Below are 22461 nucleotides of genomic sequence, written 5' to 3'. Positions count from 1 at the left end.
TGGGAGGGGTGGAGAGAGAGAGTCCCAAGCAGGCTCTGTGCTGTCCACACAGAGCCTGACGCAGGGCTCGATCCCATGAACTGTGAGATCACGACCTCAGCCGAAATCAAGAGTCAGACAATTAACCCACTTGAGCCACCCAGGTGCCCCCTAGGATATATTTTAATGCACTCTTAAATGTTGAATCATGGTTTACCAATATATGGAATTTTCACACAATTGGCCATATGGCCAAGCTGTGAGTGCGAGAGCCAGAGATAATTGAGATCAAGAAATCATTCATTCACTGGCGGTGAGGTTAAGGGGGCCTCTGGCGGGTGATTAAGAAACCTGCTTTCACACCTGTGCAAGGGAAACCACCTTGATGGTAAAAGCGGGGAAAATGGAGACTTTCTCTTATTTCCTTTTTATGTTGTATGACTGTCTTGGCTCAAACCCTTTGACAAGGGAGTAATGCCACACAGAGGTTAAACAGCAAAACGGTGCCACCTATGTATTTGGTGTCAAAAACAAGGACCTGAGCTCCGTCTCATCCTGTTTCTCAGCCAGGTGTGGTGGGGCAGATGATTGAGGCGGCCGAGGAGCGCCCGTGGCTCTGGGTAGTCTACATCCTGACAGTAGCTCTGCCTGTGTTTCTTGTTATCCTCTTCTGCTGCTCTGGAAAGGTATGAGTTTTTCTTTTTTTAGTCACTTTTAGAAAGAACTCATATTAAATATAACTAAGATCTGTTGCCTGAGATCAGTAATGAGTGGGCCACACCTGGAACCTTACTCACTACTCTCAGTGGCCATTTATTGTGCCCGGATGGGAGGAGGATTTATAGCCCTTCAGTTTCTAGTAAGTACTTAAGCCTGCAATATTGCCCTTCCATAATATTTGGCAGCAGCTTTCTGGAAAACAAAAACAGAAAACACAACAACTTAGGTATAGAACCAGCCATCTGGGCCCAAACCAGCTTTTCTTCCTAGGATAGCTGTTTTCATATACTTTACAATTCAGTCTTTTATTTTTTTCATTATGCATTCTTCCTTCAGCATCCCTACTTCCCCCCCAAAATACATTTGGGAGTAATCCAGCCTTATGTTTAGTTTTTCTTGTTTAGTCTTTGTTGTGTGCACTCCAGAAAAAAAAAAAAAAGGGCAAGAAAATTCTGTTTAAGTGCTCTACTTCTATTAAACGAGGATTATGTTTCACCTTGCACTGGGTATGTTTCGTTCTTTGTTCTCACCCTTTGTTCGTACTGTTTCTTCTGCCCTTGACCTGCACACATGCTCACTGAAGAGAAAACTCTCAGGGCAGGAATTACATCTTACCTCATTTTTAAACCTTTTTTTTTTTTTTTTTTTTTTTTTAAGTGTATCTACTTATTTTGGAGGAGGGGGGCAGAGAGAGGAGAAAGAGAATCCCAAGCAGGCTCTGCCCTGTCAGCACACTGCCCAATGCAGGGTTCAGTCTCACGAACTGGGAGATCATGACCTGAGCCGAAGTCAGGAGTTGGATGCTTAACTGACTGAGCCACCCAGGCACCCCTATATATCTTAACTCATTTTTATTTCCTTACCCCAGTATATAGCCTCGTATAGAACTTAGTTTGTAGGTGTTAACATAAAAGCGTAAGCAAAATTGTTGCATTTTGGGGGAATATTTCAGAAACAGTCAAGTCCTGTGGAATATAAGAAAACTGATGCCCCTCAACCAGATGTGAAGGAGGAAGAAGAAGAGAAGGAAGAGGAAAAGGACAAGGGAGACGAGGAGGAGGAAGGTGAAGAAAAACTTGGTAAGAAGTAGGCCCCAGAATATCTGCTTTAAGCTAAGACCCTAAGGTGTTTTCAAACAATAAAGATTGCTTTTGAATGTTGAAGCATGTTCTAATGCTAATGGTCTAATTACCAAAAACAAATATAAGGTTTCGCTCAGTTTGTTGTACTTTTGATTTCTGTCTTAGAAGAGAAGCAGAAAAGTGATGCTGAAGAAGATGGTGGCACTGTCAGTCAAGAGGAGGAGGATAGAAAACCTAAAGCAGAGGTAATACGAAGGAAAAGTACAGTTTATATCTCAACTCAAGTGAAAGTACATTTCCCTAGAGGGGGCATTTTTAAAAAGGTTTTTTAAATGTTCATTTTTTGAGAGAGAAAGAGACAGAGTGTGAGGTGGTGGGCAAAGAGAGGGAGACACAGAATCTGAAGCAGGCTCCGGGCTCTGAGCTGTCAGCACAGAGCCCGACGTGGGGCTCGAACTCCCGGACCGTGAGATCATGACCTGAGCCGAAGTTGGATGCTCAACTGACTGAGCCCCAGGTGCCCCTAGAGAGGGGGTACTTTCATAGGGTAATTTTCATTTGCTGTGGCAATTAAAAAAATGTGTTAGAATTAGTTTTATAAAAGTGGAATTCTTAGGACAGGTACACATTTTATTGGTTAATTTTAAACTATATCTGAATCTCGGAAGTATTTTTCTGTGCTACGAATGGTTTTCTGGAATAAGCAGAAGGTTTTAGGGGAAAACCAATACAGTGTTTTTAAGATGGTAACTTCAGGTTATTAATGTAACACATCTGTCTCCTCTCTCCTTGCTGTGCCCTTAAAAAGTATTTCCTTCACTAGGGGTCTAGTGGTTAGGAGGGAAGAAAAAGTATTTTTTGAGCAAATAATTGTATTCTAAAATTTTTATCCCTGTTACTCGTGGATTCATCCATTCAACAAATATTTCTGGAGTGCCCATCATGTGCTGCACATTGCCAACGAACAAGACAGAAACAAAAATACCCTGCCTTTGGGGAGCATAAACTCCAGTAGGAAGAAATAGCCAATAAGCAAGAGGCATTATAAGGAAATGAATGAATAGTATGTTAGGAAACTATAGGGCCTAAAAAATAAAAGTAGGAAAGGAAAGGGTATTAGAAGTACCGGAGGTGAGATGGGTTGCAATGTTAGGGATGGTAGGCCTCATGGAAGAGTGACACTGGAGCAGACTTAAAAGAGATACAGGACTTTGCCGTGGAGATGTCCTTGGGAAGAGCATTCCTGGCAGAAAGAACAGCCAGTACAGTGGCCTGAAGTAGTAGTCTAGAGGACCAGTGCGGCCATTGGGGGGTGGGGGGTTGGGGTGGGGAAGGCTCTAGATTAAGTGGGACCTCCCAAGCCATAATGTGAGCTTGGCTTTTCCTTCTTGTGAAATGGGCAGCCATTGCAGGCTTTAGGGCACAGGAGTGACAGGATCTGAATACTCTGGCTGCTGTGTTTTCTGCAGATGGGAGAATCAGTGAGAACAGTTAGGAGGCTGCTGTGATAATGCAGGCAAGATATGGTGGCTCTAGCCAGGTGATAGGAGAGGAAGGTCTGAGAACTCACTGGGCTTCCGGATCCAGATTTTGGGTGAATTGGTAAGAGGTACGAGGGAAAGAGAATTGTCTACACCTTTCTTAGGGCCCTTTTCCAAGCATATCTCTGTTTCAGTTTGCTCTTTGCTGGAAAACCTTACCCAGTTTCCATTCTAGCTTCTGCACCTCTGCCCCTCCGTCGATAAAGGTCAATGCTGTTTATATTTTCTATGGCCATAGCCTGTCTCAAGTAGAATGCAGAGTTTCAACTAAATGCTCTTCTTTCAGGTAGGGACGAGTCTCACATACGTATTTTATATCCACCAGTCTTCCTCACAATATAAGAAGTCGCTCCATAGAGTAGAATGAGGCCCTGGGCTTGTCATCTGGAGTGTTGTGTGGGACTGCTGGGATAGTCTTCCATCCTCTTATATCCCGTCTTTCTCAGAGAAGCCTCAAAGTGGGGCTAATGTGCCCACAGGCCAGTAGATTATTCAGGATCGAACAGGATAATGTGGGGAAAGCATGGCATCTGGTCCTTTTTAAAGAAAACGTTTAGGAGTTAGATTGAGGAAAGTGCCTGTCTGTAGAAAACAGTACAGATTAAATTAGAACGCACATAACCCCACCGCCTCTGAGACACTTGTTCTTGGTGCACTTTCTTCGAAAGATTTTTCTTCTCTTCTTTCCTCAGATGGGTTACCCTCACTCAGCCTGACAAATCTTGAAAACTTGGTGAAGTTTTACTTGTTTATAAAGTATGCTACTTACAGTGAATTTGTTATTTTTTCATCTAACAGGAGGATGAAATTTTGAACAGATCACCAAGAAACAGAAAGCCGCGAAGAGAGTGAAACAATCTTAAAGAACTTGATCTGTGATTTCCTCTCCCTCCCCTTCCCCTGCAAGTGTGGTCCTAGGAGAGGACCCTGGCACACCTTAGGTTGAAACTCAGAAAACCTCCAGACGTCACCATCAACAGGTTCCAGTCGAACACTAGCCCGTGTAATTTTAAACATCTAAGCAGTAAATAATTGCAGTTGTGACCTAAAGGACCCTGTTTCTGTAGAAAGAAAGCATTTAACATTAATGGTTGTGAAACGTAACATGAAGCAACTAACTTGTATTTTGTTTTGTTTTGTTTTGAAACATCTTTGTTTTTTAAAATAGAGTGGTAGAACTTTGCCAGTCTTTAAAAATCTTGGCTTAATTTAATATATTAATCTGTCCATGCAGAAGTAACACCAACTTTTAGAAGTGCTAGGGGGATGAATTGCAGTTTTTATCACCAAATTTGTTTTCTAAGTTTGGTATTAAGAAACCTTCAAGTGTGTCTGTCCTTTAAAATTGATAATCATGTTTAAAGTGTAGTAGTTTGTGGTTATAATCTTGTTTTGCTTGCTTCCATCACTCAATTCCTCCTAAGGAAATTGAGGAGATGGATTGGATGGCAGCCCAAATTTATAGAAGGGTTCTGTTTCAGTTGTATTAAAAATAGACATACAGAAAGAAGAAACTTTTCCTCTTGTTGGTTTAGACCATAAAGTGCGTGTGTTCTGTTGCCCTTGGAACAGCCCAGTTCCCAGACAGCTTTGCAGTCGGTGGAGGAGGTGGCATAGTGTGGCACTCGGGCGGTCATGCTTCCCAAACTGGGAGAGTCTGGGCTCCAGCCTTCTGGAGCAGGTGGCTTTTTAAGGAATGCTCCCAGGGTATGGGAGCTCCCAAGTAGATGCAGATGTTTCGTCACTTCTTCCACTGTGTTGACACTGTTTCCTTCCCTGTTTTCCCCAGTTCCCAGCTTTCTCCTCTGCTATGCATTTTCTTCACAGCGCAGCTTGCAGTCCGTTGCTGAAAATGATTATAAAGCTCCGCATAGTGTTAAGCTTTATGTGATTAAGTGTATGTTTCTTCTTCCTTTTCTAAGCAGACCCGCACCTTTCCAGGGTCAAAGTACAGAATAGAATACTGTCTTTCATTTTTATCCATTTCTTTCACTCTGTGTAAAGGCTTGAGAAGTCTAAGCCAGAGGCGAGCCAATTCAGAATTGACTGTAATTGAACACAGGCTAAAAGTATTTATGGGAGGAGTGACATATAGCATGATTTACCTGATTTTTTGTAGCTGCTAACCTTTTTTAAGTCTTCATTTGCAGTTCATGTAACATTTGTGTCTTAAATTACATGATAAAGCAGTCCTGTTTAAGCAATTTTTTTTTTTAATGTGGCTTGTAGAATTTTTAAAAAAGTGATCTTAGATTTGTTTTTTTCATGTGGAATGCAGATGGGTGCTATCGGAGCCTCTCCCCCATCACTATAGTGTGATATCATTATTACACCACACTGAAATGTATTCAGAATTGTTTTAGCTTTATTCTTTCTTCAGAGGTGTTTCAAATATACCGATGATACTGTTTCTTGCACTGAATATATATAAACACTCCAAAGTGTTTATATTGGGGAGATTCGGGGAGGAAGTATATTCGTAAGAGATGAAGGCTGTATCTGTTTATTTTGTTTATCTTAAATTTTTTACTGGTTCACTGAAATTCTTAGGAGGGTGGGATGAATTTTTCTTGCTGTTCAGTGCTTTATCCTTCTCATCTATTGTTCTGTGGTCACAGTGACCGTAGCTATGTAGCAGACTTTCCCAAATGTATTGAGTGCAAATAAACAGTTACTTAGCAAGACCTGAAAATATGTCTGTAGGTTTCTCCTTGAAGCAAATGTGTGGGATCATTGCATTTCCAGAAATCTGCCTTCCTCACTCTCTGACGCTCCGTCTCGTGTCTCACTTAACAGTTTCTTCCAGCTAATGGCAAGTATAAATTAGTGTTCGTTTGCCTTTCCAGGATTATTTAGCAGTTTGTCCAAAAAGAAAGAAAGAAAAGAAAAAAGCCTTTTCTTGGTTCTCTTTTTCACTCTTTGTTGAAGGTGCAGCCTTCTAATTAAATGTCTGACACATTAATGAACAACCAGCAGTGTTTAGCTCTTCAAAAGCACTTACATTATAATTTAACATGCTGGCTATTTGTCAAATTGTTGTAAAATACCCACTCCGTCAGATGTATTCCTCAATTTCTCTTACCCACAAAATATTCTCTGCATTTTCCTCAAGTTGTCACGTCACTAAATGGTGTTACATTAAAGGCTTGTGTTAAGTGTCTGCTTTTGACTGAACTTCTTCATGGTAACTGTCAATTCAAGTGTTTTACTGCAGAAAATATGGACAATTGAGTAATTCATCTCACCAGTGTAGACTTTGCCTTCTTTTTCTGCTGGATTGGGGGTCAGTAGTTTCTGTTGTATATATAACAGGGATAGCAGGAAAGGGGGGGCAGTAATTTGTAGATAATATTCTTTAAGATTTATTGGACTCATTGAACTTTTTAGAGAATTTGTTCAGAATCAGATTCTGTCTTTTACATATTCTTACGTATTTGAAGGATGTTTCTGAAAGTTGGGCCAAAACTGCTTTAAAATGTGCCTTTAGGCTTTTGGGTTACTTACTGGAAGAGAAGTACACAGAATGTAGTACTCTTAGTTACTATTATCTCTCCTATCAGAAAATGTATGTTTGAAGACTGGTTAAAAAAAAAAAAAAAGGGCAGGACCATGATATGGCTTTCATGAGCTCTAGACGCTTTTGTCTTGGGCCACTTTGTATTTTTTTTTTTAACTGCATTTGTATAAAATACTACTTGAATAAGAATTTTTTTCTCCTGATTTTAAAATAAAACATTTTTGTGGGCCCTAGTAAAACGTTACTGTAACAAATGTTTGACCAGTTGGTGGTGCCTCTCCACTAACAGCCTCCTGGCGCCTCCTGTTTAACTTTTTAGCAGTTAGGGTGCCCTTAATAAATTCTTAGTATGTCTTGAGCCAACGCAGGCTTAGTAGCTAGTTTTCCGTGTTTTTTGTTGTGTTTTGTTTTGTTTTAAGGTTTATTTTTCAGTAATCCCACACCCAACATGGGGCTGGAACTCACAGCCCCAGGATCAGGAGTTGCTGGCCCCACTGAGTTAGTTGGGTGCCCCTTAATACCTAGTTTTAGTACTGAGTCATTGCTCCTGTTTTTACCCCCAGTCTCTCACCCCGTATGCCTACTAGTTATAATACTAGAACGTAATTGTCCCTGGTTGGATTATTTGAGTGACTCAATTTTACCTAAGCCATCATCCTTTAACTGTCAGGCCAGGGTCCCTGGGTTTTTTTTGTTTGTTTGTTTGTTTTTAAGTAGGACTTTTGAAACTTGTTCAAACTTTTATATTAAGTGGAAATTGACAGTCCCCGTGATTCGTAATGGTGCTAGAAGAAAGCTCTTCCAGCACAGCACACTCGTGGACAATTCTGACCAATTATGAGGCCGGATGTAAGCAATGCGTCGAAAAACAGCTGACGTTGAAAAAGCGTGGCTACTTTAGAGTTCATCAAAACAATTCAACAAGGCTGTAGGAGAAGAAAATGGTGAAGCGCTGCAGTGCCAGGCAGGCGTCTGGGTCAGGCAGTTACGCCTCGCGGACTGCCCCTTTTCTCCGCGGGCCCGGAAGGGCCTGAGGGCTAGGGGTGGTGTTTAGGACCGGCTCCTGTCGGTCATACTTGGCTCGGTGCCCAGCACTGAGGCCCGCCCAGGGGCTTCCCTCCGCCCCTCACTTGAGAGTTCCTTTTAAACTCGTTCGGGAGCCCCAGCGCGCCTCTTGCGTGCTAGCCCCCGCCCCTCGGGCGGCCCGCTCTTCCTGCTCTGATTGGCCACAGTGCCTGTTCATCAGCCGTGACGCCGGGGTCGCCTGCCGGGGCCCCGCCCTCTTCCGAGGGCCCTGAAAACAATTTTAAGATGGCGGCGGCGGCGGCGCGGAAAACAATGGGGCCGGGGCGGCGGGGACAGGCCGAAGCCTGAGGTGGGCAGCGAGCGCCGGCCCGGGTCGGGCCGAGCGGGGCCGGAGAAAGACCCGCCGCCGCGCGCGAGCCCGCTCCGCAGCCCGTGGGGCCATGGCGCGGCCGTAAGGCGGCCGGGCCGCCGGCGGGGAACGGAGCCCGCAGTGCCAGCCGGCTCCGAGAGGCCCGCCCCGGGCCCGGCCCGTGCAGCCCGCGGCCCATGGTGCTGCCCACCTGCCCCATGGCGGAGTTCGCGCTGCCGCGGCACAGCGCGGTCATGGAGCGCCTCCGCCGGCGCATCGAGCTGTGCCGGCGCCACCACAGCACCTGCGAGGCCCGCTACGAGGCCGTGTCGCCCGAGCGCCTGGAGCTCGAGCGCCAGCACACCTTCGCCCTGCACCAGCGCTGCATCCAGGCCAAAGCCAAGCGCGCCGGCAAGCACCGGCAGCCGCCCGCCCCGGCCCCGGCCTCCGCCCCCGTCCCGGCGTCCGCCGCCGCCCCGGTGCCCGCCGCGCCGGCCTCGGCCCCGCGCCTCGACGCCACCGACGGGCCCGAGCACGGCCGCCCTGTCGCGGTGAGTAGGGCGTGGGGAGCAGCCACTGACTGCCCCTGACGCCGCCCGGCCGCTTTGAGACTTCCCCAGTGCCCACAAATCCTCGGGTCTGGCTCGGGGGAGGCTGACATGGCAGGGACTGAGAGGTTGTCATCTGCGGGAAATGGCACTGTGGCATTACTTTGGGAAAACATGACCGTAAGGACCTTACTCACATTAAGGCCCCGGCTGGGAAGGCTGGTGAACGGTAGCTGAAAGGTGGTTCTTCCAAACTCGATTCTGAGATTTTGATAACTTTTGGGGGGAACAGACTGGCAAAGTGTTGCCTCTGATAGTGACCTCATTTATTCTGCGAATGTTTATAGGGTTCTTGCTCTTTGAAGAGTCAGGGCTTACATATGGAAATAAGTCGGCCTTCAGTTGTCTAAATCAAACTGTTCTGAACGGAAAAATCCAAAAATCTTGGGAAATCGAAATAAAAGGCATCATACTGCTCGTGAGTTGCAAGACAATATTGCGTATTTAGGCAATCCAGAAATTTGTGAACTTGTGATTCCAGCAATATTGTTCACAATTCCCGTTTTATTTTATAAGCCTATTTAAAATCTTTGATAATATTAAGGAATTTGTTGGTTAGAGGTTTACCTCCCTGAAACTGATTTATGAAAGGAAGACAATTAAGAGGTGATTTTTGTTGTTGTTTTCTTGGTAACTTAAAGTTTAAAACAAGTGTTTAAAATCGAGTTTGTTCTGTGTGTTTTTAAAAGTTGTGCCTTTGTTACCTCTCAGCTAGGCTATTGCTGTACTCTTCTCTAGTCTTTAGGTCATTAGTCTTTCTTCCTCTCTAAATGCTGTGGTTCCTATGCTCTGGTTGAATTCTTTTCCTTATTCTCTCCTACACTGGGCTGCTGGACATTTCATTGCTTATTGTATCAAGATTAGTCCAGTCTTCTGACCTCCCTTTTCCTGTCTGTAAATTGTGGATGTGTTTAGTTTCTTAACCTCCAGGATTCTTATAAGACTCAAGTGAGTGCAGATGTGAAAATATTTCTTAAACAGAAAAGCTGCTGCCTACAGGACCCTTCTCCCCTCTAAGAATCCTCTCATTCTTCAGCTCATCTTCCTCTTCTTAGAGCTAGTTTCAGACCATCCTAACTCACAATCAGATTCTTCTTTGTCCAAACATTTACAAAAGGTATCTCCACTATTTATTTTTAGCACATAGTGGTGCTACTTTAGGTCATGTCTTGCTAACTAGACTGTAAGCCCTGGGAGGCAGGCAGGGAGGGGTTTGGCTCAGAGTCCTGTACATGTCTTAGGCCCTCAGCCTGTGTTTGTTGAGTGACTGATACTAAATTTCATAGTACTTTACTCAGTAATCTATGGTCTTATGCACTAATCTCAAAAAGCAAAATGGCTTAATTTCATGAGCCACCTTTACTAACGACTCTTGTTTTAAGGAAAAGCCTTTAAGAGTAGTGGGTAGTCATTCCAATTTAAGTAAACAATGAAAGCTCATAAAAATCCTAGTTTTATACTCAAAATAGTTGCCTCGAACACCCTGTAGAAAGTACATTAGTAGTGAGAGAAAGAACTTGGATCCTGTATGTTATTTTTAGTCCTGATTTACTGAAAAGAAATTAGGCCTGCTGTTTGAAGAGAAATAATTCTGAGTGTTAGAACTTGAATCTGGCTTGTCAGTCATTCCTTTGGGATCAGATGTGCCATGTTATGTTGATGTCTTATCACATTAAACCTTGACCCCTGGATTTCATGAGTTTAAACTTCAGAGTGGAAGTGCTCTTCCACCTCCCTACTAGGAAGGGGGGACCCTTTTCACTTTAGTCCACAACTGATTCTAGCTGAGCTCTTCAGCCTCGATGGGGTCCTAGTAATGGAAGATCAGTATCACTAAGGAAAAAAAACAGTGTTTTCCCTTCTAATGGCTCCTTCGGTTCAGAGAGGAGAGTGTCCTTGCTTGGATAGGACTTTGGTTTGGAGAGAGAGCACAGCTTTTCACAGAGAGATGGAGAGGAGAAGGTGCCTCTTGGTCATTGTTACCTTTGACAGTTCTATTATGTGTACTTGATCTAATTAATGTCCCTTACATTGGGAATATGATCAGTTCTTTTTTTCCAGATATACTGTAGTATTGTTAGGCAGCTGTTTCACAGCCAGAGTTACCATCATCAGCAAACCCTTTGTAAAACAGAAAAGGGATCATATAGATTTTGCCTTCAGGTTTTTTTCCTTTCTTAGGAAGTCCTGCAATAGCAGGCTTAACCACTATCTGCTTATTCTGTTAAGGATGGTTCAGAAACAGTGCTTCAGACTTTTTTCTATTCTACTTGTCAAGGAACAGCTATTAGGTTTTCTTTATACTGTCTGTGTATTAAAAACCAGATTGTTTTCTAATGACAGGATTGACTTCTTTTTATTGGGTATGCTAGATTATAGGGAATTACCCAACCACTTGATACAAGCATTCATTCTGTGATGAGAATAGTCTTATACATTAGCTTGAACATTTTCTTTTAGTAAAAGGCTGTAAAAGTTTCTGCCTCATCCCTTTATCCATCATTGTTACACTTTTGCTGCTTATTCCTTCAGTAGTTGTGAAAGTCTGTAGAGAAGTTTGACAGTTGCATGCCAGCCATTTGGGGCAGTTGCCTTCCCTGCTTAGTTTAGGTGTGAAAACTTTCCCTCTTTTTAACTTTTTATTTGTACATAATTTGAATACTTTTTTGACGTTTAGTATTAATTTATTTTGAGAGAGAGAGAGAGCGCGCGCGCAAGTGAGCACAAACGGGGGAGGGGCAGAGAGGGAGAGAGAATCCCAAGCCGGCTCCACACGGTTGTCACAGAGCCCAGTGCAGGGCTCGATCTCATGAACCGTGAGATTGTGATCTGATCCGAAATCAAGAGTTGACACTTAACCAACTGAGCCACGACACAAATGGTGCAAAAGACCTCTCTACACCCTTTACTTATGTTCTGCCCATTATCACTGTTGTGCTCCATTTGCTTTATCATTTCCACACACACTCTTTCTCTCCTGTTTCCACCCATCCATCCATCCATCCATCCATCCATCCATCCATCCATCTCTGTCTTTCTGTCTCTCTTAAAACCTTTGTTCTAGGGGCGCCCGGGTGGCTCAGTCAGTTGAGCGGCTGACTTCGGCTCGGGTCATGATCTCGCGGTCCGTGAGTTCAAGCCCCGCATCGGGCTCTGCGCTGACAGCTCAGAGCCTGGAGCCTGTTTCAGATTCTGTGTCTCCCTCTCTCTGACCCTCCCCCATTCATGCTCTGTCTCTCTCTGTCTCAAAAATAAATAAACGTTAAAAAAAAAAATTAAAAAACAAACAAACAAAAAAAAACCTTTGTTCTCTGAACTGGATGAGAGCACTATGTGCATACCATATGGCTCTCTACTTGCAGACACCCCAGTGTGTACCTTCTAAGAGTTAAGAAAGACTTACAAAATTTTAATAATAATTTGGTAGAGCAAACTAATGCTAGAATTATGCAGATAACAAATTACTTACAGGGAGTAGATATTTCTGAATGTAAAACAGACATTGTGCTGTAATCATGTGGGATGGTTTTAGAGAAAAGATGACTAATGTGGCTTTAGGATCCTATTTCTTCCTATAACATCCAGGACCTTGTCCTGGCACTCTTTCCTTTTTTATCTTCAGTATCCCCTTTCCCACCGGGTCCTTCCCTTCAGCGTGAAAACATGGGCAGTTATTCTCCTTGCTTTTGTCTTTTCTCACCCTCAAAATAGTATTCCATCTTTTTCCTTCCCTTTGCCCTTTCCCCTTGAACTTCCCATTTACTCATGAGCCCATTGTAATCTGCCTTTTACCTCTTCTACTTTTCCGAAGTTACCCCCCTTAAATGGCACCAAAGATGGAATTGCCAAATTCAGTGGCTTCTTAGTCATCATTCTTTTTGACTTCCTCCTTCCCAAGACTCTTCTCTTAGCTTCTACTTTCTTCTGGTTCTCTTTCCAGCTTTCTGGTTTTTTTCTGAGTCTCTTGCTTTCCTTATTAATTCATGCAACAAGTACTTGAGTGCCTACTGTGGGCCAGAGGAATATAGCAGTGAACAGGCAAGTTAAAACTCCCGCCTTCATGGAGAAAGAGATTGATAATTTTAAAAATTAATTTTTGTAGTATTAGTTATGCTAACAAAAAATTAAGAGAGTAATGTGATACTGGTGACTTACCTAGGAGCAACTTTAGATAAGATGCTTCGTCTTTATTTGGACCTGATTGACAGGAGGTCATCAGTCAGCTGAAAGTCTCAGAAAAGAACATTCCAGTTAGAGAAAACCACCAGCACAGTCTCTGAGACAGCAACCTTCTGAGCTTGCCTGAAGAACAGAAAGGAGGTCAGTGTGGCTGGAGCCACATGGCACTAGGCAGCTAGTATGAGAGGTAGGTGAGGACGACTAGATCAAGTGCAGTGGGGAGCAGTTAGGATTTTAAGAAGTGTGACTTGTTGTTTTTTATTATGTTAATTTTTGAGAGAGAGGATGAGCAGGGGAGGGGCACAGGGAGAGAGGGGGACAGAGAATTGGAAGAGGGCCCCACGTTGACCGCAGAGAGCCCAACGCAGGACTTGAACTCATGAACTGTGAGATCATGACTGGAGCTGAAGTCAGATTCTTAACTGACTGAGCCACCTACTGAGTCACCCCAGCGTGATTTATTTTTTAAGGGCCTTTCTGGTGCTATGTGGAGAATGCTTGGGGTGGCGTGCACAAGAGTGGATGCAGTTAAGGCTTTCGCAGGGGTCTAGGCTAGGGTTGGTGGTAGTAGTGGAGACAGAGAGAAGGAGATGGGTTTGGTACAGCTCCCAAAGGGAGAGGTGACAGGGCTCAGTGATGGGCCAGATGGATTTGGGGGGTGGCAGGAGAGTGGGGGAATCAAGGGGAATCCTAGTGTTTTGGCTTGAGAAGCTTTCTTTGCACACTTTTTAGATAATGGGTGTTCCTCAGGTTACTCCATTCGCTACTCTTTTTGCTCAGTCATGTTTTCCTGGGTCATGTCATTGTTTATTTCATGGCTTCATCTACCACCTATAAAATAAGATTCTCTAAATCTCCAGATCTCTCTTCCAAGATTCAGATCCATATTTCCACCTGCCTACTGGACGTTTCCACTTTTATATCCCACATGTCCAAAATGGACTCTCACTTGTTTCTGCCAATCTTCTATTCCTTGTGAATATTTCCTGTAGCCCAGTCATCTGAAGTAGAAATCTGTCCATTGTCCACTCCTTTCCTGCACTTCCAGCTTTCCTTTGGTTGTTGGTTCAACCATTTTGAGCTCCTGCTGGGAGCCAGGAACCATCATGGTACTGGACCTTTGTCATGCAGCCTAATGGGGAGTAGGTGGAAAACTAGTAATTGCACAGCCATGTTGAGGGCTGCAAAACCTGTGGGAATACTGGAGAAAGGATGCCTCTCAGGTGAAGTTTGGAAGGCTTTAAAGATTTGACTTTTTTTTTAATCGGGTTTTATTTACTTACTTTGTTAAAGTTTATTTTGAGAGAGAGGGGAGTGGGGAAGGGCAGAAGGGAGAGGGAGAATCCCAAGCAGACTCCATGCCCAGTGCAGAGCTCGACATGGGTCTTGATCCCACAACCCAGATCCATGACCTGAGCCAAAATCAAGAGTCAAGACTGACCGAGCCACCCAGGTACCCCAAGATTTGACTTTTAAACTAGATCTTAAGATTTTGCTGGGCACTTTGCTGGAAAGGTGTTCGATGGAACATTAATTTCACAGACTACTAACAGTTCTAGATTTGGAAAAACAAATTTAAACAAGTTACTTTTTTTTTAATTAAAAAAAAATTTTTAAGTTTATTTTTGAGAGAGAAGGGGAGAATGAGAGAGAGAGTGGGGGAGGGGCAGAGGGAGAGAGAATCCCAAGCAGGCTCCGCACTGTCAGCACGGAGCCCATTGCAGGGCTCCATCTCACGAACTGTGAGATCATAACCTGAGCTGAAATCAGGAGTCAGGCATTTAACCAACTGAGCCATACAGGAGCCCCATAAACAGTTTCCTTTATTTAGCGCTTTTCCAAACCTTTCATACACTAATATGCATAGGGACTTGACTTCATATCACAGGGCATCTAATAGGATTTTGATCCCTTTGGAAAACTAAGCAGAAGCACGAAATTGTGACATTGAGTAGTTCTTTGGATTTGGGGCTTTAAGTGCCAGAAGCTAGAAGGTGAAGCTGAAATGTTAGGAGTCTATGGTGAAAAGCCATATATTTGATACTGGGCATTTGGACTAAATAAATTTGCAACACTGTGAACCCCCTCAACACATGTTGACATCTAAAACTTTTCATCCCAAGTTTTTAAGCTTATCAAAAATCATAATGCATTCATTGTGTCGATTAACTGTATACTAAATTACTATAACTCAATTTATTAAGTGAAATATATGAAATAAGAAATGTACACTATGCTGACCAACTTGGATGTAAATTTAAAAAAAACAAAAAGAAAAAATAAATTTTAAAAATTAAAAAAAAAAGAAATGTATTTAGCATAGAGCCTTCTAAGTGCTACATATGTTCAATATGAGTCAACTATTTTAAAAAGAAAAGACAGAAAATGCTATTTATAGTTTCAGGGATGTAACTTCCAGAGAATTATAAATATTAACATTTAAAAATAAAATGGTTACATCACTTTTTAAAATGTAGCCTGTGGAATCTAAATACCTTAGCAATATGCTTTCATCAGCCATTTAAAGAATGCTTTTGGGGCACCTGGGTGGCTCAGTCAGTTGAGCTTCTGACTTTGGCTCAGGTCATGATCTCACAGTTCGTGGGTTTGAGCCCCACATCATGCTCTGTGCTGACAGCTCAGAGCCTGGAGCCTGTTTCGGATTCTGTGTCTCCCTTTCTCTCTGCCCCTCCCCCAATCGTGCTCTGTCTCCCTCTGTCAAAAATAAATAAACATTTTAAAAAATTACATTTCAAAGAATGCTTTTGTTGAAGTTTTATTTTTTTTTAAGTTTATTTATTTTGAGAGAGACAGCACGTGCACTCGGGGAGGGGCAAAGAGAGAGGAGAGAGAGAATCTCAAGTGGGCTCCTTGCTGTCAGCACCGAGGTTGGTGTGGGGCTTGAACTCACAAACCATGAGATCATGACCTGAGCCAAAACCAGGAGTCACATGCTTAACCAGCTGAGCCACCCAGACGCACATTTCATAGAAATTGTAAATCCTTCCTTTTCCTCCAACTTGGATTTCTTTTACACTTGCCTCACATTGTTTTATTCTAACTTAATGTATGCTTTTTTAAAAAGTCTTTTTATTTTATCACACTGGCAAATTTCTTGGCAACAAAAAAAAGGTATAAAAATAGAAATTTAAGACTTTTCAATTTACTTTGACCATAAAGCTCTAGGGATATTTTTGCTCTTTTTAAGAAAGGTTAATTTATACAAAAGAAGAATATATGTAGCATTTATAAGATTGTGGGTGTTACATATTTCTTATTTCACTAAGTTTTGTTTTTTGTTTTTTTTTTTTAATTTTTTTTTTTTTTTTAACATTTATTTATTTTTGAGACAGAGAGAGACAGAGCATGAACGGGGGAAAGGCAGAGAGAGAGGGAGACACAGAATCAGAAGCAGGCTCCAGGCTCTGAGCCATCAGCCCAGAGCCTGACGCGGGGCTCGAACTCACGGACCGCGAGATCGTGACCTGAGCCGAAGTCAGACGCTCAACCGACTGAGCCACCCAGGCGCCCCTAAGTTTTGTTTTTTTAGTGTTTGTTTATTTTTGAGAGAGACAGAGCTTGAGCGGGGGAGGGGCAAAGAGAGGGGGAGGGAGACACAGAATTCAAAGCAGGATCCAGGCTCTGAGCTGTCAGCACAGAGCCCAACGTGGGGCTTGAACCCACAGAACACGAGATCATGACCTGAGCTGAAGTTGAACACTTAACTGACTGAACCACCCAGGTGCTCCTTTCAGTAAATTTTAGGTTATAGTAATTTAGTACACAACAAACAACAAATGCATTATACATTTTTATAAATAATTAAGTAAAAAGAGCACAAGTTTATTAGAAATGTTTATCTTGGTGAGATGAATGAGTCTCCCCTGCCTCAATTTGTTCATGTAACCACAGGTGAATATTGTTGACAAAAATGAGAGTCCTCAATTCTGTTCCTATTTTCTGTTTTTATAAATTTAAGCCCCAGAAATTCTTACATAAATGCAAAAGAAAGGAGGAAATTATACTTTTGGATCTAATTATACTCTTTGATCTAATGCTAAGTGAAATAAGTCAGTCAGAGAAAGATAAATACCATACGATTTCACTCATGTGGAATTTAAGAAAGAAAACAAGCAAAGGGGAAAAAGAAGGACAAACCCGGAAACAGACTCTTAACTATAGAGAACAAACTGATGGTTACCAGAGGGGCTGAGGCAGATGGGGGCAATAGGTGATGAGGATTAAGGAGTGCACTTGTGATGAGCACTGGGTGAAGTATGGAATTGTAGAATCACTATATTGTACACCTGCAACTAATATTACACTGTATGTTAACTAGAGTTTAAATGAAAACTTTTTAAAAAAGGAATTAGAAACATTTTGGCTTATGAAAGGTTTAATCTCATCATGAGTCATTCACTTACTCATTTACTGAGAGGTATAACAAAAAGTCTTTATCAAGTCTGATCAATTGATTATTGAGTAGACCTGTTTTTTGTGTTTTTTTTAGAGGTATCTTGTTTAACCTAATATTCTCAAAATTGGTTGGGTGAATCAAAATACTGTTCATTTAGATACACCTTTGTCAGTACAGTATTTTCGATAAAATACTTCTGCTTTAAATATATTTTCATCAAAACCTTCAAACTGTATCTTGTTTAATATATGAAAAGTGTGGAAAGTGTCTATCGTGTTACATAACTGGCAAAACCAATATTTACTGTCAAATTAATCAGCCAAATCAGACTCTGTGTTCTATCAGAAAAACTTAGACTATATTTTTCCAAATACACACATAATAACGTACATCCCCATGACTACCATCTCACTTCTGAATTCTAAGGAAGAAAGTTAAAGAGCATGGGGTGTTGTCATGAGTTTTGTCACCTGCATCAAATAACACATATTATCTTCAAATTTCTTACCTATGTTCTTTCTGCTTTCTCAGGAAGGATTCCTTCAAAGAGCTGTATGTATTTTGATTACTTGAGGTTGGAAGAATGATGTCTTTATTTTATTTTATTTTATTTTTTTACATTTTTTTTTTAATGTTTATTTGTTACTGAGAGAGACAGAGAGACAGAGGGAGACACAGAATCCGAAGCAGGCCCCAGGCTCTGAGCTGTTAACACAGAGCCCAGTGTGGCACTCGGGCTCACAAACTGTGAGATCATGACCTGAGCCAAAGTCAGACACTCAACAAACTAAGCCACGCAGGTGCCCTAAGAGTGATGTCTTTAAATGGAAAATATCACAATTCCTGCTCCCCACTCTATGGTATGTCTGAATTTCAAGCACCCAGTGGGGTGCCTGGGTGGCTTAGTTGGTTGGGCATCTGACTTTGGCTCAGGTCATGATCTCACAGTTTGTGAGTTCGAGCCTGCATCAGGCTCTGGGCTGATAGCTCAGAGCCTAGAACCTGCTTTAGATTCTGGGTCTTCCTCTCTCTCTCTGAGCCTCCCCCACTAGCACTCTGTCTCTCTGTCTGTCTCCCTCTCTCTTAAAAAGAAATAAACATTAAAAAGATTTTTTTTTTTTTTTTTTTTAAATAAAGCACCCTAGGGGTGCCTGGGTGGCTCGGTCAGTTAAGCGTCTGACTTTGGCTCAGGTCATGATCTCACAGTCCGTGAGTTCGAGCCCCGCGTCGGGCTCTGTGCTGGCCTCTCAGAGCCTGCAGCCTGTTTCAGATTCTGTGTCTCCCTCTCTCTCTCTGCCCCTCCCCTGTTCATGCTCTGTCTCTCTCTGTCTCAAAAAAAAAATAAACGTTAAAAAAAAAAATTAAAAATAAATAAATAAAGCACCCTAGCTCACAGGCCAGACATTGGCCATATGAGTGCTCAAGGCCCTAAGGTCAGTGGAGAACTATTGTATGTGGCTGAGCAGAGCAGCAGGAGAGAATGGTGAACATTGGGAGCAGCATCAGTGGAACATGTCATTGATGTGACATCTGGTACCATAGGAATGAAGCCCATGTGCCACAGTCTCAAGATCCCCCCAGATACTTTGAATACAGTTCTTTTTTTCTTTTTTTTAATGTTTGTTTATTTTGAGACTGAGAGGGAGAGTGTGTGTGCGCGAGCACAGAAAGGGCAGAGAGGGCAAGGGAGAGAGAAAATCCCAAGCAGGCTCCATACTGCCAGCGCAGAGCCCGATGTGGGGCTCAAACTCACAAACTGTGAGATCATGACCTGAGCTGAAATCAGGAGTCAAATGCTTAACCAACTGAGCCACCCAGATGCCTCTGAACGCAGTTCTTTGAAAATGGTCTAAATTCTGTTGGTGTCATTGCAAGTATCTTTCCCCAGTCTTGTAATGTCTGACAGCTCCTCGTCGTTCAGAATTCTGCCAATGTGTCATCTTTTCCAGGACTCCTTATAAGTCCCTTCTCAAGCTGGGCTGGGCGCTCAACCGCTGTCACCATCACACATTGAGCTTCAGTTAGTGTGTTTGCTGCTCTCCATTAGACTATGAGCAAACTGAGAGCAAGACCAAGAGTCTAGCACCTGCCCCATATTTGATAGTCAGCAGACGTTTATTCAATGAATGTTAATGATACTGTGGATGGAGCTCTGAACTGAGAATCATAAGCTGTATGTTTTTAGGCTGGGATCATTTCAGAAGTGGAGTTGGTAGAGGTTAAGACTGTAGGCCCTGATTTGCACTCCCATGTTCATTGCAACATTGTTCACAGTAACCAAGAGGTAGAAGGAACCTAAGTATCCATCAGCAGAGGAATGAAGAAAATGTGTATATGTACAATGAAACAGTATTCAGCCTTAAAAAGGAAGGAAATCCTGTCATATGATAGAACAGGAATGAACCTTGAGAGCATTATGCTAAGTGAAATATGCCAGTTGCAAAAAAGGCAAATGCTGCATGATTCCACTTGTATGAGATATTTTAAATAGTCAAACTCTTAAAAATAGAAAATAGAATGGTAGTTGCCAGGGGCTGAAGGGAAGAGAATGGGGGAGCTGTGTTGGATACAGAATTGGATACAGAGTTTCAGTTTTGCAAGATGAAAAAGTTGTAGAGATTAATTGCACAACGTGTACTGTACACTTAAAAAAGGTTAGGATTTCATGGCATATTTTCTGATATGAGTTTTCACCACAGTTTTTTAAAAATTAGCTACAAGATTAAAGCTATGGTTTAACAAACCATATGCCCTGAAAATTTCTAGCAATTTAAGGGATTCCTTTTTTTTTTTTTTTTTTAATGTTTATTTATTTTAAGAGAGAGAGCACAAGCAGGGGAGGGGGTGAGAGAGAATCCCAAGCAGGCTGTGAGCTGTCAGCACAGAATTCAACACAAGGCTCAGTCCCACAAACTGTGAGATCATAAACTGAGCCTAAATCAAGAGTCGGATGCTTAACTGACTGAGCCACCCAGGTACCCCGCAATTAAAGGATTCTTATTTAAGGGCATATAAGTGAAATTAGAGCAGAGTCATTTAAAAACCAATCAAGGAGGGGCGCCTGGGTGGCTCAGTCGTTTAAGCGTCCGACTTCGGCTCAGGTCATGATCTCACGGTCTGTGAGTTCAAGCCCTGCGTCAGGCTCTGTGCTGACAGCTCAGAGCCTGGAGCCTGTTTCGGATTCTGTGTCTCCCTCTCTCTCTGACCCTCCCCTGTTCATGCTCTCTCTCTCTCTCAAAAATAAATAAACGTTAAAAAAAATTTAAATAAATAAATAAATAAATAAATAAATAAATAAATAAATAAAAACCAATCAAGGAAAGATGTAAGATTCTGTGATCCTCTGCTTAAATCTAAAACAAGGAAAAACTTCATATGTGTGTCTCTTTATTGCTATAGTTCATCTTTATTACTGTATAGTTAGTTATGAGTAAAAATTTGTAATCTAAACAAAACTAAAACAAGTATGTCTTCCCTGTGTCTCAGGGAAAGAAGGTAGTTCGAGATTTGCATACAAAATGGATGAAGCTAGTTATGGGCCTGGAATCAAAAAACCTGAATGCAGTGATTGTTTTGGCCTAAAGTAATTGTATAACTTAAGGCATGGCACTTAATTCTGTCTTGCTCCAACTTCCTCATCTTTATAAGATGTTAAGGAAAAAAAAAAGGAGACCAGAGATTGTAAACTAAGTGGCAAAGTGTACCTCCAAGCAGAAAACCCATACTAGCACAGTCTAGGCTCTGAGGGATGTGGTTCAGGGGAAGAAAACTAGGGTGGTTTTTTTTAAAGCCAGAAGACCACAAACCATCTCTTCCCTGACTGGAAAGCAAAGACTTTGTGTTGCTGATTGGCTAGTGATAATCAGGACCTTTCCATTAAGGAAGCCCTGGACTGGCTGGAGGTGGTCTACTATATAAAGGGGCAGCCACGTTGGGATTCCACCTTGAGCCACCTCTGGTACTTCTGTGTGATGTGCCTAGCATGGGGTCATGGCATCCAGTTGGATCTGCTTTGGTACAAGTGGTCAAGCTTGTCATGTCAAAAGAAAAGTTTAAAAGGACTGGACTCTTTAAATATATTGTCATTTAGTCTCCACAACAATCTCACATGGTAGGTATTATTGCATTCACTTTCACTTGTAAGGAAAGGGAGACTCCTAGGTTAACATGCCAAGGTTGCCAGCTCAGTGGTAGGACAAGAATTCAAACCAAAATCCAGTACCAAAGCTGTTTATCTTTCCACTATGCCATTTAGGTTGTGCAGATAAGATCATACATGGGAAAGAAGTTTACAAAAATTAGGTTTTTTTGGGAAACAAATTGCCGGTTAATACATTATCTAGTATAGTAAAGACACACCCTGTCGGGCAGAGGGGCATATATATCAGAATTACTTGGGGGCACTCTTTCATTTTTAAGTTCATTTATTTTGAGAGCCAGCGTGAGCAGGGGAGGGGCAGAGAGAGAGAAACCCACGCAGGCTCTGCTCTGTCATTGCAGAGCCTGATGCAGGGCTTATGATCTCACAGACCACAAGATCATGACCTAAGCTGAAATCGAGAGCCGGATACTCAACCAACTGAATCACCCAGGAGCCCCTGCAGCACTTTTTAAATATACACCTACTTGCTTATTGATGCCCTCCCTCCTCCGCCTGTCCCCTGACTTTTATCCTTTATCACTGCTAAAACGAGTTGCTGTTACCTTTGGGAGTATGTCATAGCCCTTAGTGGTAGGGGGGTCAGTTAAGTGTTTGGTCTCAGTTCTTCACTCTGTAGATCATATTATAAACCCACACCCTTGGCATAGCTTCATAGCAGACAGAGTATACCTATCCATCCCTTGATTTGGGGCTCGGACATAGGACTTATTTTGGCCAATGAAATACCATTGAGAGAGATTAAGAGGATGTATTACATTTATGGAACAAGAATTTTAGAAAATTCAGAAAGCAATTTTCTCAAAAAGTAAAGTAAAAAAGACAAAACAGAAAATAGAAAAGAAAACAAGAGGACAGTGTATGAAGTCCAACAACTGAATGAT

At 42.3% G+C, this 22461-nt stretch overlaps 2 protein-coding genes across 5 annotated transcripts in view; both read left to right on the top strand.

Moving 5' to 3' along the window:
* The window catches only part of CANX (calnexin), a 34152-nt gene extending 27670 nt beyond the window's left edge, over nucleotides 1-6482 (top strand). For all 4 annotated transcript variants that reach the window (XM_042982064.1, XM_042982061.1, XM_042982069.1 and 1 more), the window contains 4 exons: nucleotides 546-665; nucleotides 1652-1778; nucleotides 1947-2026; nucleotides 4121-6482. In XM_042982064.1, coding sequence (XP_042837998.1) covers nucleotides 546-665; nucleotides 1652-1778; nucleotides 1947-2026; nucleotides 4121-4174 — 381 coding nt within the window. In that variant the 3' untranslated portion in view covers nucleotides 4175-6482. The remainder of the gene's footprint in view (nucleotides 1-545; nucleotides 666-1651; nucleotides 1779-1946; nucleotides 2027-4120) is intronic.
* A 1634-nt stretch (nucleotides 6483-8116) lies between these two features.
* MAML1 (mastermind like transcriptional coactivator 1) overlaps nucleotides 8117-22461 on the top strand; it is a 43202-nt gene continuing 28857 nt past the window's right edge. The window contains exon 1 of the mRNA XM_042982050.1: nucleotides 8117-8765. Within this exon, the coding sequence (XP_042837984.1) occupies nucleotides 8412-8765 (354 nt within the window). The 5' untranslated portion in view covers nucleotides 8117-8411. The remainder of the gene's footprint in view (nucleotides 8766-22461) is intronic.

Source organism: Panthera tigris, chromosome A1, assembly GCF_018350195.1.
Source record: "Panthera tigris isolate Pti1 chromosome A1, P.tigris_Pti1_mat1.1, whole genome shotgun sequence".
NCBI classification, from domain to species: Eukaryota; Metazoa; Chordata; class Mammalia; order Carnivora; family Felidae; genus Panthera; species Panthera tigris.
The sequence above is the reverse complement of the archived record's forward strand: the minus strand, read 5'-3'. Positions and strand labels throughout refer to the sequence as shown.